The sequence below is a fragment of the Hylobates moloch genome, unplaced genomic scaffold, assembly GCF_009828535.3.
Source record: "Hylobates moloch isolate HMO894 unplaced genomic scaffold, HMol_V3 SCAFFOLD_4, whole genome shotgun sequence".
NCBI classification, from domain to species: Eukaryota; Metazoa; Chordata; class Mammalia; order Primates; family Hylobatidae; genus Hylobates; species Hylobates moloch.
In genome coordinates this window covers 40247238-40265724 of record NW_026652279.1, presented here as the reverse complement: position 1 = coordinate 40265724, position 18487 = coordinate 40247238, and the positions used below count along the sequence as shown (strand labels likewise).

At 37.9% G+C, this 18487-nt stretch overlaps 1 protein-coding gene across 6 annotated transcripts in view; it reads right to left on the bottom strand.

Moving 5' to 3' along the window:
* POLQ (DNA polymerase theta) overlaps window positions 1-18487 on the bottom strand; it is a 126946-nt gene that overhangs the window by 27433 nt on the left and 81026 nt on the right. For 5 of the 6 annotated variants that reach the window (XM_032150061.2, XM_032150060.2, XM_032150065.2 and 2 more), the window contains 5 exons: window positions 15858-16051; window positions 12654-12791; window positions 11295-11469; window positions 7595-7721; window positions 6808-6929 (listed from right to left, as the gene is read on the bottom strand). In XM_032150061.2, the coding sequence (XP_032005952.1) occupies window positions 6808-6929; window positions 7595-7721; window positions 11295-11469; window positions 12654-12791; window positions 15858-16051 (756 nt within the window). Of the gene's footprint in view, window positions 1-6807; window positions 6930-7594; window positions 7722-11294; window positions 11470-12653; window positions 12792-15857; window positions 16052-18487 lie in introns of those variants that run through there. The other variant, XM_032150066.2, reaches the window with a different exon arrangement.

Sequence of the window (18487 nt, the reverse complement as noted above, 5' to 3'; positions counted from 1 at the left end):
ACAAACTATAAATAAGAAGTTCAGACATACTAAAAATAAAAGAACCTTAAACATATTAAAGAATATTCAACTTCATAAGAGAAATGAAAAATCTATGGCAAGAAACGATTTTTCTTCACCTGTATTGCAAAAATTACAAAAGTTGGACAACACTCTGTGACAAGGCTGAGGAGAAAAACACTCGTACATTGTTACTGAGAAGTAAAATGGTAATCTCCTCCCCATTCGCTGGCAATTTAACAGTATCTATCGAAATTAAACAGGTTTTTACTCCATGACTCAGCAAACAAGCCCACAGATTGCTGCACAGACTACCTGAACATAGTTTAAACTGGTTTTTGTTTAAATGTCCTTATTGATAAGCACAAATCTCTAGTACAGAAACATCACGGCCAGGGACAGTGAATCATGCCTGTAATCCTAGCACTTTGGGAGGCCAAGGCAGGCGGATCACGAGGTCAGGAGATCGAGACCATCCTGGCCAACATGGTGAAACTCTGTCTCTACTAAAAATACAAAAATTAGCTGGGCATGGTGGCGCATGCCTGTAATCCCAGCTACTCGGGAGGCTGAGGCTGGAGAATTGCTTGAACCAGGGAGTTGGAGGTTGCAGTGAGCTGAGATCCCACCACTGTACTCCAGCCTGGTGACAGAGTGAGATTCCGTCTCAAAAAAAAAAAAAAAAAAAGAAACATTACATGAAAAAAGCAAGGTACACAGTAGTGTATACAGAATGCTTATTTTGTGTAAAAATAGGGAAAGAAAAGATTATATACCCATATTTGCTTATATCTGCATAAAGAAATACTGTCAAAATACATAAAAAGCCTCATACATGTAGTAATCTGTAAGAGGTGGGAAGGATAGTGTAGATGACAGGGAAGGAAGCAAAGCTTCCCAATACACATCTTTTATATCATGTTGATTTCTGAACTATGTTAATGAATAACCTATTCAAAAACAGCGATAAATACTAATTTAAAATACAGGTTGAGCATCCCTAATCCAAAATTCCAAAATCCAATATGCTCCAAAATCCAAAACTTTTGAGCACCAACGAGATGCTCAAATGTCACACTCACTGGGGCATTTTAGATTATGGATTTTTGGATTAGAAATGTTCAATTGGTAAATATAGTATAAATATTCTAAAATCAAAATCCAAAACACTTCTAGTCCCAAGCATTTCACACAAGGGATACTCAAACTATAAACAGCCACAACTTTGGTGGACTTCCTACCACAGACAACCATAAAATTGGACAAATTATATGGGGGGAAAAAAAAACAGTTCTCAGATGTTAGACAAGCCATGCAGAACTATAATCACTGAGAAGGGAAGAAAATGAGGTGAGCCACACAAAGGTCTCAGGGATCTGAATGGAGGCATTTTCCAGAATCGGTAGCAGGGAAAGGGAGCTGAAGCACAGCACTGTATCTGTCTCTGAACTAAGGAAACACAGTCTAGAGTTTGGGGCTTTGAGGCAGCTGGAATCTGGAGAGAAAACAGGTGTGCATAAAAGGAGCACCAGAAATACGCACAGGAATTCCCTTGGATTTTTGATCAAATATTAAGTTGTGCAGGGAGAAAGTGCAGGGCACCAGGCAAAGAACAAACACTGAAGAAATAAATATTACTAAAGGAAGAACAAATACTGCATAGCTTTCAGCTGAACAACTACTTCAACAACATATTCTTGAATGCTGAGAAATGATCAAGCTGTAACAAACAAGACTAAGAAGAGATCTTGTTAAACAACTTTAGCACCAAGTAGACTCCAGAAAGGCCACACCTTATGAACAGGAATAACCTAGCTCTAGAGTGCAGGCTACTCTAAACATTTGTTAGCAAAGCTTTAAAAGCCTCAAAATGACCAAGCTGATGTGAAAGTAAATTGTCTGACAAAAGAAAACTTTATATTCTATTAGTGAAGACTACAAAATCCAAAGATTCAACAAGGTGGCAACCATAACATCCACATACTAGCAGCAATGCTTCAGTATTTGTTTAATTTAGTGTTCACTGTGGCTTTGTAGAATGCAACTACCATGAATAACAAGAATCAATCACATTTTACAAAAAGCAAAAGATCTTCAAATAACACATCTGATACAGTTTGGCTATGTCTCCATCCAAATCTCACCTTGAATTGTAACAAAACTCACATGTCAAGAGGCCAGGTGAAGACAACCGAATCATGGGGGTAGTTTCCCCCATACTGTTCTCATGGTAGTGAGTAAGTCTCACGAGGTCTGATGGTTTTATAAATGGGAGTTCCCCTGCATAAGCTCTTGCCTGCCACCATGTAAGACGTCAAGATGTCCCTTTGCTTTTCCTTCATCTTCCACCATGATTGTGAGGCCTCCCCAGCAATGTGGAACTGTGAGTCCATCAAACCTCCTTCCTTTATAAATTACCCAGTCTCAGGTAGGTCTTTATTAGCAGCATGACAAAGGACTAATACACCACCAAACAATTACCTATAGGTTCTATAGGTAACCTAACAGTATCATAGATCAATCAAAATGCAAGTGTTTGCTTTTTGGCTTTGGAGAAATTGTCCCATAACAGAGAAACTGCTTAATTAATATTGTGAATAGGCTTTGTTTCAGTGGACTTCCAAATTTATAAAGAAAACATCATTCTTAGCTTACAAAATCAAACCAGTGGCACAGATATTTTGGAATCTTTTACATTTGTCAAAGAAGAATTTAAGTAGATATGAAAAAATTAGTTTTCATCACATAGACAATGCTCTAGCTTTGTCATTAAAAACCTCTATTTTTTAGATTTTTAAACAGGAGAATGATGTTTCCCTATTTCTTCATTCCACTATATATACAAAAAAGATTTATGTTTAGTTTTCTAAATCAGACCATCAAAAGTGTTACAATACAGTTAAAATTATTTTATATGTGTACAAATGCTGAGTCATCACCAGCTTAAGAACTGTTGAAAATTTCTAACAATGAATTTAACAATCTTGTGTACTCTGTCAAAGCTCATTGTTTGATTCATGAGAGTCCCACAAAGATTAACTGTACTCCAATTCAATATTTTCTTGAAACAAAAGAACATTTGCCAAGTATTCAGTAATCAAAGGCAAAAAGAACAATGTGATTTATGTTTTTTGACTGATATCACACAGCATATATTTGAGGCTCCAAGAAACCGAAAAATGTACTTCTGACCTAGCTAGACAGGTAAGAGAATGTATTTGGAAATGAAAACTTTTCATAAAACAAATTAATAGCCGGCCGCGGTGGCTCACGCTTGTAATCCCAGCACTTTGGGAGGCCGAGGCGGGCGGATCACGAGGTCAGGAGATCGAGACCACGGTGAAACCCTGTCTCTACTAAAAAATACAAAAAATTAGCCAGGCGTGGTGGCGGGCGCCTGTAGTTCCAGCTTGAGTACTCAGAGAGGCTGAGGCAGGAGAATGGCGTGAATCCGGGAGGCAGAGATTGCAGTGAGCCGAGATTGCGCCACTGCACTCCAGTCTGGGCGACAGAGCAAGACTCCGTCTCAAAAAATAAAAAAATAAAAAAATAAAAAAATTAATAATGGGCTGGGTGCAGTGGCTCACACCTGTAATCCCAATAATTTGGAAAGCCAAGGCTGGAGATCACTTGAGCCCAGGAGTTCCAGACCAGCCTGGGTAACATAGTGGGACCCCCATCTCTACCAAAAACAACAACAATAATAATAATTTTATGCATTTTTCAAGCATAAATCAATATGCAGTATAGTTTAATTACAATCAACATGTTATATAAACTGAAAATATTAAAAGTTTTTAAAAATGCTCTGATGTTGATGAATTTAGAGTCGCTTTTTTATTTAAGTAATACTCCTTTGAATTTGACATACTATAGGTACAGCATCCCTAATCTGAAAATTCAAAATCCAAACTGTTCTAAAATCTAAAACTTTCTGAGCACTGACATGATGCCACAAGTGGAAAGTTCCACAACGGACCTCTTGTAACAGGTCAAAGTTACAACTTTGTTTCATGAACAAAATTTAAAATATTGTATAAATTACCTTTAGGATATGTCTATAAGATGTATATGAAACATAAATTTCACGTTATGACTTGGATCCCATCCCCAAGATATCACATTATGTATATGTAAATATTCCAAAATCTGATCTGAGATAAAGAATACTCAACTTGTAATAATGAGTAACATAAGAATTAGTAAATTTACTTAACTTATATAGACATTGTTTTGTAATGGATGTTTCTGCTTCAAAGTCAAATTAATACTTCTAAAAAAAGATGAACCAGCTTTGTCAATACAGATGCAATTTTTTAAAAAATGAGTTTCTGGTACTCAATTCAGTTTCTGGAAATTTTTTTTTCTTTTTTTTTTTTTTGAGATAGGGTCTCGCTTTTTCGCCTAGGCTGGAGTGCAGTGGCATGATCATGGCACACTGCAGCCCCAACCTCCTGGGCTCAAATGACATGATATTCCCACCACAACCTCCTGAGTAGCTGGGACTACAGGTGCGCACCACCATGCCTAGCTAATTTTTTGACTTTCTGTAAAGATGGGGTCTCCCTTTGTTGCCCAGGCTGGTCGTGAAGTCCTGGACTCAAGCGATCTTCCTGCTTCGGCCTCCCAAAGTGCTGGGATTACAGGTGTGAGCCACCATGCCTTGCGAGAAATACTTTCGAGTATGTTTGAAACAACTTGGGCATGTGATCTACTTTTTCAAAATATAAGTTTTATAAAATCAAGCATATCTTGCTTTATTGGACTTGACTTTATTACGCCTCACAGATATTGCGGTTTTGTCTTTTTTTTAAAGAAATTAAAGGTTTTTGGCAACTCTGAGTGGAGCAAGTGTTTCAGCACCATTTTTCCAACAGCATGTGCTCACTCTGGCACATTTTATTAATAGTAATGCTCACATTATTTCAAACCCTCTCATTATTATCTGTTATGGTGATCTTTGATATTACTATTATTACAATCCATGAACCACACTCATGTTAAGAGTGAACTTCATTGATCAATTTTGTGTGTGTTCTAACTACTCCACTGACTGGCTGTTCCCCAACCTTTCTCCCCTCTCTCTCAGAACTCCCTATTCCCTGAGATACAATATTAAAATTAGGCCAATTAATCACCCTACAATGGCAATGGCCTCTAAGTGTTCAAGTGAAAGGGAAAGTCGCGTCTCTCTCATGTTAAACCAAAAAGCTAGAAATGATTAAGCTTAGTGAGGAAGGCATGTCAAAAGCTGAGATAGGTTGAAAGCTAGGCCTCTTGTGCCATACAGTTAGCCAAGTTGTGAATGCAAAGGAAAAGTTCTTGAAGGAAATTAAAAGTGTTACTCCACTGAACACACAAATGATAAGAAGGCAAAACAGGCTTATTCCTAATATGGAGAAAATTTAAGTGGTCTGGATAAAAAAAATGAAACCAGCCACAACATTCTCTTAAGCCAAAGTCTAACCCAGAGCAAGGAGACTCTGATGTACTATTTAGTATGTCAATTGCATTTTCCTACTCCAGAATTTCTATGAAGCCTGAGCGGGGTGAGGAAGCTGCAGGAAAAAAAAAAAAAACTGATTCATGAGTTTTAAGAAAACTCTGTTGCACTCCAGCCTGGGCGAGAGTGAGACTCCGTCTCAAAAAAGAAAGAAAGAAATTACCATACACCTTAGCCAGGTGCAGTGGCTCACGCCTGTAATCCCAGCACTTTGGGAGGCCGAGGGAGGCGGCTCACCTGAGGTCGGGAGTTCGAGACCAGACTGACCAACATGGAGAAACTCTGTCTCTACTAAAAATACAAAATTAGCCAGGCATGGTGGCCCATGCTTGTAATCCCAGCTACTCGGGAGGCTGAGGCAGGAGAATCACTTGAACCTGGGAGGTGGAGGTTGCGCTGAGCCGAGATCGCGCCATTGCACTCCAGCCTGGGCAACAAGAAGGAAACTCCATCTCAAAACAAAAAAAAAAATTACCATACACCCCACATAGACCTTCTGGGGACTCCCTTGGATAATTTTGATAGAATTGTGTATGCTGATAGTTTAGACATAAGTAAAACTAAAAACTGCCAAGCAGGACATGTCATCATAGGTCTGAATTCACCATTGGCATATAAGTTTCTGATGGAATTTAAATAAATTCGGATGGTTAATTGTGCTCACTAGGACTTGCCAGCTGGTGAAAGATTAAAGAACAAATATGTATACTAACAGTTGGGATGATCTGCAAGTTACATCATCACTTCCAAATGTCTTGACAACAAAAGGTTTATGACTAGAGTACTGAGGAGAGGTCAGGCAGAATGAGAATAGCCTTAGGGGCCACCCCATGCAATAGGAAGCAGCAGTGCAGAAAGAGAGAGAAAAAACATAAAAGCAAACAAGTTAGAAGGAGAGAAAAACTGCCCTTAGAGGTCAAGGGAGAAGAGAAATTGAAGAAGGAGTTGATTAACAGTGACAAATGCTGTAAATAAGTTAAAGAGGATGAAGACTGACAAAACCAACTGGATTTTGCAAAGAAGTTTACAGTGACGTTAGAAAACATGGTTTCAGCAGACTGCTGCTGCTGCTGAGCACGCACCATAAAAGTTTCCCACAGAGCAGATCATGGAGACGATGACTGCTATAAACCTGGCATGACAAAGGAGAAAGGTAGGCTCCACCGTAGACAGAAAGATGGAGGGACCATCTTTCTGCATGCTATAATGCTTGCTCTAAGTCTCACTCATATTTCAGGCTTTATCCATGATTTGAAAAACATTCTCACAGCAATAAGAAGCTTCAAAGCTATCAGCCACCTTACCTGGGAAAGGCACAAAGGCATGTCGCATGCTAATTGAAAATGGCATTCCTCTGTCTGCAGCTGTCTCCTCCATCTGTGCCTGGCATCTAGGGTTCAGGCTGCAACCCTTCGTATATTTTCCTCTGTGGTGCAAACAACATCATCAGTTAGACATGAAGCAGTCTCAAATATATGAAAAAGGTCTGATTTTCAGTAACATCAGTATTTCCGTCTAAGAAACTTAATAAAAACCTTACTGAGGGCTGGGTGTGGTAGCTCACACCTGTAATACCAGCACTTTGGGAAGCCAAGACGAGTAGATTGCTTGAGCCCAGGAGTTTGGGTCTAGCTAGGGCAACAAAGTGAGACGCTTGTCTCTACAAAAATTAGCTAGGCATGGTGGCACACGCCTGTGGTCCCAGCTACTCAGGAGGCTGAGGTGGGAGGATTGCTCGAGCCCAGGAGGTGGAGGTTGCAGTAAGCTGAGATCGCACCACTGCACTCCAGCCTGGGCAAGAGAGCAAGACTCCGTCTCAAAAAAACAAACAAACAAAGAAAACCAAATCTTTATCTGAGACTCACTTTAAAGCTTAACAAAGATACTAGAACTTTTTTTTAGCAAACATTGAATTAAACATGAATTAGCTTCTTTATAGATGGGACTCAGGATTCAAAATGGTCTAGGACAGAAATGGGTATGTCTGAAACATAAAATAAAACTAATTTCATTTATTTGTCTAATAAGCTATTTTGAGCCATTCATACTTACAAAAGTTTATTAATACAGATACAGAGAAACAGCGCCTACCTGCCCATGGGAAGTAGGCCTTTGCCTACAGCTTGAGAAGGTGGGCTTTCTCCTACTAGTGTTGGCATTTTGATTTCAAAATCTCTTGGCACATTCTGAATATTTGGTTCTATAAAGGTTATTCGTCCTAAAATCAAGCAGAATAAAGACATAAAATTAGAAAAAAAAATCTAGTATTTGTTTTAACAGTATTCACATTTCTGGATTATCTTAAAAATGCAGACTATCAATGCTGAACTGAAATACATTTATATTTAAATATTTTTCATCATGTTCATGTGTCTAACAATGAAAAAATAAGTACAAGACCATCCCAAAATAAATGAATGTATGAACTGGCTACAATACTATGTTTTACACAGAAAACCATCCCACAATGAGAAGTAATTTGATAAACTGAACTATTCTTATGCTAAAATAAGTATCAGATTTCAGCACTATAACATGTTAGCGGTCATATTAATGAGTAAAGGCTAATCAAATGATCTTAGGAGAAACAACCACTGAAGCTTCTAAAAACATCACTTTCAGACATCATCTAGCTGTTTTTCTTCATCGTCATTGTCATTCATCAAGAGAATGAACAATAGTACTTACCAGAAGTACTGAATCAGGTGAGACTTGAAGCAGGTGGTTAATAGTAAATTTTCCAGTGAACAGAAAGCTGTTTTTTAAAAAAATGCTTATAAGCCTGGCCAACATAGTGAAACCCCGTCTCCACTAAAAACACAAAAAATTAGCTGGGCATGGTGGCGGGTGCCTGTAATCCTCAGCTACTTAGGAGGCTATGGCAGGAGAATTGCTTGAACCTGGGAGGCGGAGGTTGCACTGAGCCGAGATCATGCCACACTGTACTCTAGCCTGGGCAACAGAGTGAGACTCTGTCTCAAAAAAAAAAAAAAAAAAAAAAAGCTTATAAAGCCTTTATTTCCAAATATATTTTACATCTTTTGTTTACTTATTGGTTGAATTTATCTAAAACATGAAAACATGTTAAGTATCACTCCAAAAAAGTTTGAGTAATTTTGTTACTGTGATTTTTTATAACACTATCAGCAACACTAAAACTCTATTTTATGACACACTCTTCATTGTAACAGGCTGTCTACTAGCTATGTATAGCTCCATCATCTTCTGATAAATCAGACCTTTTAAGTGACTTGGACGTTGTTTTTTTGAATGATCCCCTGATACTATGTCTTTGTCATTTAGCTTTTAGCACAAAATAAGTGCTCAGTTAATGATAACCTTTAATATAATTGTTGTCATTAAATGGCCTGTTCAGTGTTACAAAGCTAACAAACAGAAGAGGAAGGCATCCAAGGCTCTTTTTACATCAACACATTGTCTGCTTTTCTATAACACTTAATATTCAGCACACTACTCTGGTTTTTTAGTGGAATTAATGAAGCAACACTGGCAGACCAAAAAAATGGTAAAAATAAATTACAAAGAATGAATATATAGCTTAATGGATATGAAGTATATTCATGAAATGGCTTTGCTATGCTTAAGTTTGTATTTCTAAATATTATAAGCATTATAAAATATTAAAATACATTTCTAAAATCACTAATAAGTAAAATCAGTAATAAAATCAAAATAAATGTTGCACATTTATTTGTTCTTTACAAACAAATAACAAAGCAGAAGGCTTATTACTGATTTTCTCTTCTGCTTTGTAAAGAACAAATAAATGTGCAACACCATTGAAAATTCTAGGTTGCTGGGTGAGGTGGCTAATGCCTGTAATCTCAGCACTTTGGGAGGCCGAGGTGGGTGGATCACAGGGTCAAGAGATTGAGACCATCCTGGCCAACATAGTGAAACACTGTCTCTACTAAAAATACAAAAATTAGCTGAGGCAGGAGAATCACTTGAACCCAGGAGGTGGAGGTTGCAGTGAGCCAAGATCACGCCACTGCACTCCAGCCTGGTGACAGAGGGAGACTCCATCTCATAAATAAATAAATAAATAAATAAATAAATAAATAAATAAATAAATAAATAAGAAAGAAAATTCTAGGTTGATGTTGTCTTTTCATCACGGAGGATTTTATTTTACGTAAGTTTGTATCATTAGCATATGTTTCAAAGTGAAATTTAAATACCAACAGGACACGATATCACTAGGATGGGACAAGTTTAGAAAGTTTAGAACAAGGGATAAAGCAAGCAGAGAAAAGCAGCGCCTCATGGAGCCTCTGCGCTGGGTAACAGCAGCAACCGATAGTGAGCACTTTCTAGGAGCCATGCACTATTCTAAATACATCTATGAACCTATTTAATCCTCAGAATTACCAGGTGAGGTAAGACTGTTATGACCTTGTTTATTCATTGGTTTATTTATTGATTGACTGAGACAGGGTCTCACTCTGTTGCCCAGGCTGAAGTGCAGTGGCTCAATCACAGCTCACTGTAGCCTTGACCCCCTGGGCTCAAGCAATCCTTCTACGTCAGCCTCCCAAGTGGCTGGGACTACAGGCACAAGATACCACACATGGCTAATTTTTTGACTTTCTTTAGAGACACGGTTTCACTATCTTGCTCAGGCTAGTCTCAAACTCCTGGGCTCAAATGACCCTCCCATCTTGGCCTCCCAAAGTGCTGGGATTACAGGCGGCAGCCACTGTGCCCAGCCTATTACCTTGTTTTATACATGAAAAAAAACGTAGGCATTGAGAGGTTAAGTATCTTGTCTAAAGATTCACAGAACCAGGATTCAAACCCTGATTTCTGATGTCAAAGCCCACATTCTATACCACCAATCTAAACTGCCTGCCTCCTCTATGAATGAGTTAAAGCCACCTTTTCTTCCACTACACATCACATTTAGCAAATATTTAGAGTTTTGTACTGCCTAGAGAAAGAATACATTTTTCTTCGTAAGATTACACTCTTATTTATCTCAGGAGGACCATGAGATAACCAAAGGACTCTACAGCTTTCTTTTCTGCTTGGGTAAAATAAAACACTTACTTATACAAATACCCCAGAGGCCTACTCAGATTCAACTTGGAGAAATCTTAAGAGGCTCAAAAAAGGGCTGGGACTGAAATTCGATAAGACCACTGACTCAAATATTTAATTCCTATGTATACACACATTGAAAGTACTGTCTCAGACATCCCAGTTACTCTATACAAGTTCTTAAAAGCAGCAAACAGGCTGGGCGCAGTGGCTCACGCCTGTAATCCCAGCACTTTGGGAGGCCGAGGCGGGTGGATCACCTGAGGTCAGGAGTTCGAGACCAGCCTGACCAATGTGACGAAACCCCATCTCTACTAAAAATACAAAAATTAGCCAGATGTGGTGGTATGCGCCTGTAATCCCAGCTACTCGGGAGGTTGAGGCAGGAGAATCACTTGAACCTGGGAGGCGGAGGTTGCAGGGAGCTGAGATCATGCCAGCGCACTCCAGCCTAGCCAACAAGAGTGAAACTCTGTCTCAAAAATAAATAAATAAATAAATAAATAAATAAATAAATAAATAAATAAAAATAAAAGCAGGAACAAATACTCATCTCGGTACCCAGGTAGTATCTATCTATGCTTTGGATAAAGCATGTATTTTATAGTTGTAAAACTTCACTGAACTCCTTGATCAACACTTGAATTCTTGGCCATCATAAGAAATATTACATATGAAAATGTTTTTCCTTCAAAATTGGATATCGTTTATACTTAAGATTTCTCATCACCTGTAGCAGTGTGCGACTGTGATACAGGATAGATTCTTTCCATTCCAAGAAAAGGATTAAGACGCTTTTCCCGCTGAAGGGGAAAGACCACTTTGGTAATAGCATTAGTGATTCTTCTCCATTCTAATATCAAGCCTGGTAAAGGATGTAATGCCTTTAATTTATTTAAAACATCCTGCCAAAAAAAATAAGGTAAGATTGAATTCTTGTCCAAATTCCATAGCAAGCTAGAATCTCTTTTCTGTAAATAATGCAGTCTCAAAATTAAATTTGAGAGTAATATCTACAACTCAAAACTATTACTTAGGGTTTTTTTTTAAACCACCATATTGATAAAACTATAACGACAGTTTATAAAATGGAAATGTGGTAATACTGAGCAGTATCAATTTAAAACTACCTTTTTCAAAAAAATAAATGAATTGTCAGTTTAACAAAGTAACTGCCTCCCCACACCCCACCAAAAGTTTATTTTACATCATCTGTTTTCTTTATGCATTTTCCTCCTTCACTCCTCACATGACTGGAAGTATCCCAGTTGTTTTTGTGCTTGCCTGGATACTTACATGGTTTTCATATCAAGGTAATCAGGAGACATTTATTTTTAAAACTTTGAATTTTTCATACTATAGACTTTCAGTGAACTATATTAAGGAACAGAAACTTGTGCGTAAAAGGGCCAGTGAGATTAAATTAAAAATTGTGCTATAGCCTGGAGCTAAGGAAACTTCCTAGGAGCAGACACATCATAGATAACGGTATAAGGACCACAATTCTACACAAGGGCAACTTGGACAGCTCTGTGGCTATATTTTCTACCCTATTTTTCTCCTGAAACATCTGTAAAAAATGCAAAATTAAGCCCTTTCTCTCTTCCCTCCTACTAATGCACACAGTTTCCATGGATTATTATTAACAATTGTACTTTGAAATTAGCAGATTAAATTCTTAAATCAGGGCCTGTGCAGTGGCTCATGCCTGTAATCCCAGCACGTTGGGAGGCTGAGGCGGGAGGATCTCTTGAGGTCAGGAGTTCAAGATCAGCCTGGCCAACATGGTGAAACCCCATCTCCACTAAAAATACAAAAATTAGCCAGGCATGGTGGTACACCTTTATAAACCTTTATACCATTTTAATGATAGGAAGGAAGGACACAACTGCTAACTTAGATTATGATTCGGATTTTCCATGCTGGAATATCTCCACAGAATTTGTGGGCTACCAAACCACAAACCAATGTGTTAATTTATATCTGGGTAAATTCAAATGGTAGGCTAAGATCTTGATTTCATCAGCATTCTTTCTAGACACCAAAATGTTAAGGTTCTGCCCTGCTCTGTGACTGCCCCAAAGAGCACCTTACTAGTGCTGAACTGTCTTCCCAGCCTTAGCTTGCGTCCATTGTCATTCCCTCTTCTGGTAGAACCCAGAGTTTTCTTGCTGCCTTGGTTTTTCATCTCTCCATTTGGGGGCAACTTCAATTCCAAAAATAAAACCTGCAAGAAATTGATGCCTCTTTAGTCAAGAATGAAACTTGCAAGGATTATCATTCAGAAAATATTTTAAGTTATTTTAGAAAACAATCTCTACAGTTCAACATGGATTGAAATAATGTTTCTGTGGATAATTTGGAATTACCATATTTAATATGTGATGGCAATCAAAATTTATGTCAGGTTGTCTACCATACTCTAATTAGACACTATCAGATTAATTAATACTAACACAAGGCCTTTTTTTTTTTCTTTTTTTTTTGAGACAGGATCTGTCACCCAGGCCGGAGTGTAGTGGTGTGATCACAGCTCACTATAGCCTTGACTTCCTGGGCTCAAGTGATCCTCCCACCTCAGCCTCCCGAGTAGCTGGGGCCACAGGCGTGTACCACCATAGCCAGCTAATTTTTGCATCTTTGGTAGAGACAAGATTTCGCCATGTTGGCCAGGGTGGTCTCAAACTCCTAAGCTCAAGCAATCCAGCTGCCTCAGCCTCCCAATGTGCCGGGATTATAGGCATGAGCCACCACACATAGCCAGCTTTTAAGCAGTCAGGAACACAGGCACATATATACTCTGTGCTGAGCAACTGGCAAACAAGTTATTGACATTGAGACTTACTGCTCTAAGAATTGTGAGCTCTCCTAAATGAGGCTGCTCAATCAGTTAAGCCCCATAGATCAACATGGAAGCTTACATGGCTATTGTCTCATTACAAAAATCAGAAAACATGAAAGTAGGAAGGGGTTTGAAAAGTCATATAGTCCCACCACCACAATGCTGGGCCCTGATAGTCCCTAGGCACAAAAAGTTAGGAGAAGGTGGCCAATACAATGTGGCAATAATGAATGCTAGAGAGGGCCAGTAGCACCCACTGAAGACACCAGGATCGCACTGTGCAGGAGGTGGAAGACGCCATGTAACACTCACAAGCTCAGATTAGAGGGGATGAAACTAGGGCAATTCAGAACATTATCTACTATACCTAATCATTCACTTATATACTTCAAGTGGGTTTTAATGAACCTTGGATTATTTTCCCGGTAATAATTCTAAAAATTGAAACTATTTGTATAAGTACAAGAATTTTTCCCACAAGTTGAGCCAGGGGTGGAAGGGAAGATAATCCCTGTGCTTCTCTAGAATAGTAATGATGACAGAAACAATGATCTGGTTCCAGTTTGAACTGGGGTCTTAGGAATGAAAGGTACTGAGGCTTACTACAGATGTCAGTAACTATTTAGCCCAAGAACTGTGTTACACAGATATGAACATATGCATGTATAGGGATTAGGGTTGCCACATATACCAAATAAAATTACAAAATGCCCAGTTAAATTTGAGTTGCATGGGGCATACTTATACTAAATTGTTATCTGTCGTTTACCTGATTTTATTGACAAATTATAGTTGTATACATTCATGGGGTACAAGATGATGTTTTGATATAAGTATACAACGTGGTGCGATTAAATTAAGCTGATTAACATACTGATCACCACACTTAGACCTATCATTTTTTATGGTAAGACATTTGAAATTTACTCTTAGTTACTTTGAAATATATAATACATTACTATTGACTGTAGTCACCCTTGTGTACAATAAATCTTAGAATCAATTCCTCCTGTTTATCTGAAACCTTGTACCCTTTGATAAACAACTCCCCATTCCCCTATCTAAAACTTTATACCCTTGGATTAGCAACTCCCTATTTCCCCGCTCCCTACTCCCCCAGCCTCTGGTAACAACTGTTCCACTTTCTACTTCGAGGAGTTCAACTTCATTGGATTCCACATATAGTGAGATCATCTGAAACATAAGGTACTTATCTTTCTGTAACTGGCTTATTTCACTTAGCATAACATCCTTCAGGTTCATCCATGTTTTCAAAAATGACAGCATGAAATACAAATTTCAAACTGGATGTGCCATATTTTATCAGGCAACCCTAGTATAGGTATCAAAGGGTACATGAATGGCAGTATAGGAGAAAAAAACCAAGCAACTGGATAGGAAAAATAAAACACTATTAAAGTAACAATAAAGCAACAAACCCAGGAAGAGAGACCCATTATGATTATAGACAACACAAATATCTCAAGTTATATATTTAGAAGTTCTTTAGCTTAAGCTTTTTTTTTTTTTTTTTTTTTTTTTTGGTGAAGCTTTCAGAATTAACCATGAAACTTCACATACAAATTGCCTTCCAGGTAACTGCCATTTTGACATGCAGGACTAAGAAGAAGCCAATAATATCAAAGGCCCCTTACTCTTAGTCCAGGATTTGCTCGAGGCTTGTAGCTTGCATGCTTTCAAGCCCATCTGAATCACAAGGGCAGCAACTCCTGCCTTTGCCCCAAACCTACTTGTACTGAAACAGAGATTCTATATTTTCTACAAGTTCCCTGTGTAATTTTATGTACAGTCAGCTAGGTATTGGCTTGGGGATTGAAAAGCAGATACCAACCAGAAAAAAAAAAGGCACCACCAAATTCAACACACGAATAAGAGAAACCAAGTTCCTCATTTTCTTTAAAATATGTTAACAAAGGAACAGAAAATCAAATACTGCATGTTCTCACTTATAAGTGGAAGCTAAATGATGAGAATTCACGAGCACAAAAATCCCTTTTTCATTTAATTCAGAAAAATATCCAGTTTCCTATTCTATAGAAAGATGTTAGGGCAAGCAAGGAAGGGGTAAGGGCTCATGAAATGACTAACTTCCTGGAGAAATAGCTATGCTGTCATGCAACCACCACTACCAATCATTTCTTCAACAAATACTTAGTGAGTCCCTCCTCTGTTCCAGGCAAATCTCCTTCTCAAGGAGTTTACATTCTAGAAGTCCTCTTTATTACCTTCCTTTATTTGTAAATTAAATACAGATATAATTTACAAATTAGATGCTAGAATATTCCCAAAGCAATCTGGTTAACTGGCTGTTTCATTTTACTGACCTTTGGTGTTCAGGTAAATACACACACACACACACACACACACACACACACAAATCATTTTAACTCTAAAAATTATTTATCTATATCCATAGCCCCAGGATACAACCTCAGCGATGTCATCTGAACTGGTGAAAGAAAAACTGTGGCCAGCTAGTTGATAGGCCTGGGTCTCAATTGCATCCAGCTTGGCTTGCATTATATGTTTCTGACTTTCACATTCTGCAGTACTAAAGCCGATTCCATTTAGTTCTAGCAAAGCCAAGCAGTACTGGGAGGGCATTTCCACCTTACGGAAAACATCTGGAAGAAAAAAGAAAATTAAAACGTTAATTCATTGGCTAAGTGGCTAGATCAGCAGCCTTACCTAAACTATACAGAATTCATCTAGGAAAATCCAGAAATGCTACCAAGGTATCCTTCAAGAGCCAGTCTCCCGAGCAGCATCCTCAAGCCAACAATGACAGGTGGAAAAGTACAGGCTAGTTTAGCACTCAACAACTATCCTTGTCTCTGCAGAGAGTAGAAGAGTCGGCAATCTTGTGACTAGTCTGGATTACAAGAGACTGTATTTCTCCTAAGATGTTTCTGCTTCTACTCTTAGTAGGAACATAACAATCAACCTTATTTTGAAATCCAAAATGCTCCAAAATCTGAAACTTTCTGAGCACTGACATGACACCACAAGTAGGACATTCCATACCTGACTTTACGTGCCAGGGCACAGTCAAAACGCAGGTGTACAACACAAAGTTTATTCAGCGTCTCTAAAGGAAAAAAGCCCCTCCTTGCCCCATTCAGCTTCAATATATCTTTTCTGCCAGACAACCACAGACTGCCTACATGAGTGACTGAGACAGTGATACCTTTGCTTTCTGATGTTTCAGTGTACACAAATTTTATTTTGTGCACAAAATTATTAAATACATTGTATAAAATCATCTTTAGGCTATGTCTATAGGTATATATGAATTCTACATTTAGACTTGGGTCTCATCCCCAAGATATCTCATTATGTATATGCAAATATTCCAAAATCCAAAAAAATCTGAAATGTAAAACACTTCTGGTCCCACATTTTGGATAAGGCAGACTTAACTTATAAATTAAAGGCCCTGAGAGGGCCTGAAGCAAAGACAACTATTTAATTTTATTTTAAGTGAAAGTCCCAAACTTATTTGACCATTAAACCCTTTTTTCATATAATACTTATTAACATCTTGAAAAGTAAGCATCCATGGAATGTACTATAGGAAATGCTGTCCTAAATCCTTAAGAAAGAATCCGTAAGACTTCAGCTTCCAGTATTGAGTCACTAGGAATCTAAGCAACCCTGGCCCACCCTCCCCAGCTCCACACAAACACATTATATGAGGCACTGCTGATCTCAATTAGCATGAGAAATCTCCAGGGACACCCATAACCACCACGAAAAGCAAAGAAACAAATGAGAGTTACTGGCCTCTAACTAACTGCAGAAGGTACAAGGCCATCAGAGCCGGGCTTTAGAAGCCTGGAACTAGTGGAGAAATTCATGTTACTTGAGACTAGAGAAATAATGAACTTGGATCAGAACAGGAACAATCAGAGAAGCACAAAGTAAGAGTGGCAGGAAGCTAGCCTGCATCCACAGCCATTCGGAAGGAGCAAGGTCATTATGGGAATGGAGTCCCATAGCAAAAAAAGTTAAGGGGATATAGATGCTTGAAACAACAACACAGGATGAGGAGCTGAGTCTCAGACTCCTGTTCTGAAACAAAACTCTGAAAGGCTACTGTGGTCCCTGGATGCGGAGTAGTGTGGTACCCAGCAGAGGCAGGAGCAAAACATTTCTAAGGGAAGATTTCCCCCACGTAAGTCCTGCAGGGATCCTTGATCATAATAAACCCTGTATGAACTCACAAAAAATATGAAAAATACAAGACAGCAAAGAAATGTGAATAGGACTCAGAAGAAACAACCAGAACAAATTTAGATCCCCAAAATTGCAGATAAGGACTAGTCAGAATATTGCACAACTGTGAATGAACTACTTACAAAACAAAAACTGACCAGAAACAAGTAAAATAGTAGGAAAATAGAGAACAAGTGTAACAATAATCAAATAAGCGGAAATACATCAATAATCACAATAAATTGGCAAATTTGTAAAAAAAAAAAAAATATATATATATATATATATTAAGCCTGAAAAATAAATGAGCTATACTTTGTTTATACGACATGTCAGAAGATAGGAACCTAGAAAGGTTAAAAGGGATAGAAAAAAGCTATATGAAGTAAAATTAAGAGAAAGCTGATGTTGCCATATTGATATAAGAAAACAGACTAAGAATAAAAATCATTATTTGTAATACAGATGGTCATAATACAATAATAGAAGGTTTAATTCACCAGGAAGACAAATCAATTTTAAACACATACACACCTAATGAAATGGCCTCAAAACAAAGTTAAAATTGATTGAATTACAGGGAAAATTAGACATAGAATATTTTAAAAACAACTTTGACTTAACAGACATATAAAATTGTGCATCCAGAATTAGAATACACATTCTTTTGTGTGCACATACAGCATTTACACAATAGTTCAGGTTTCAGATAATTAATCATTCTCTAAAAAGTTCAAGAATTAGTATTATACAACCATGTACTCTAACTACAACACAATTAAGTTTAAAGATAATAAAAATACAAAATAAAAGTTTCTAAATATTTGGGAATTAAAAACCATTCT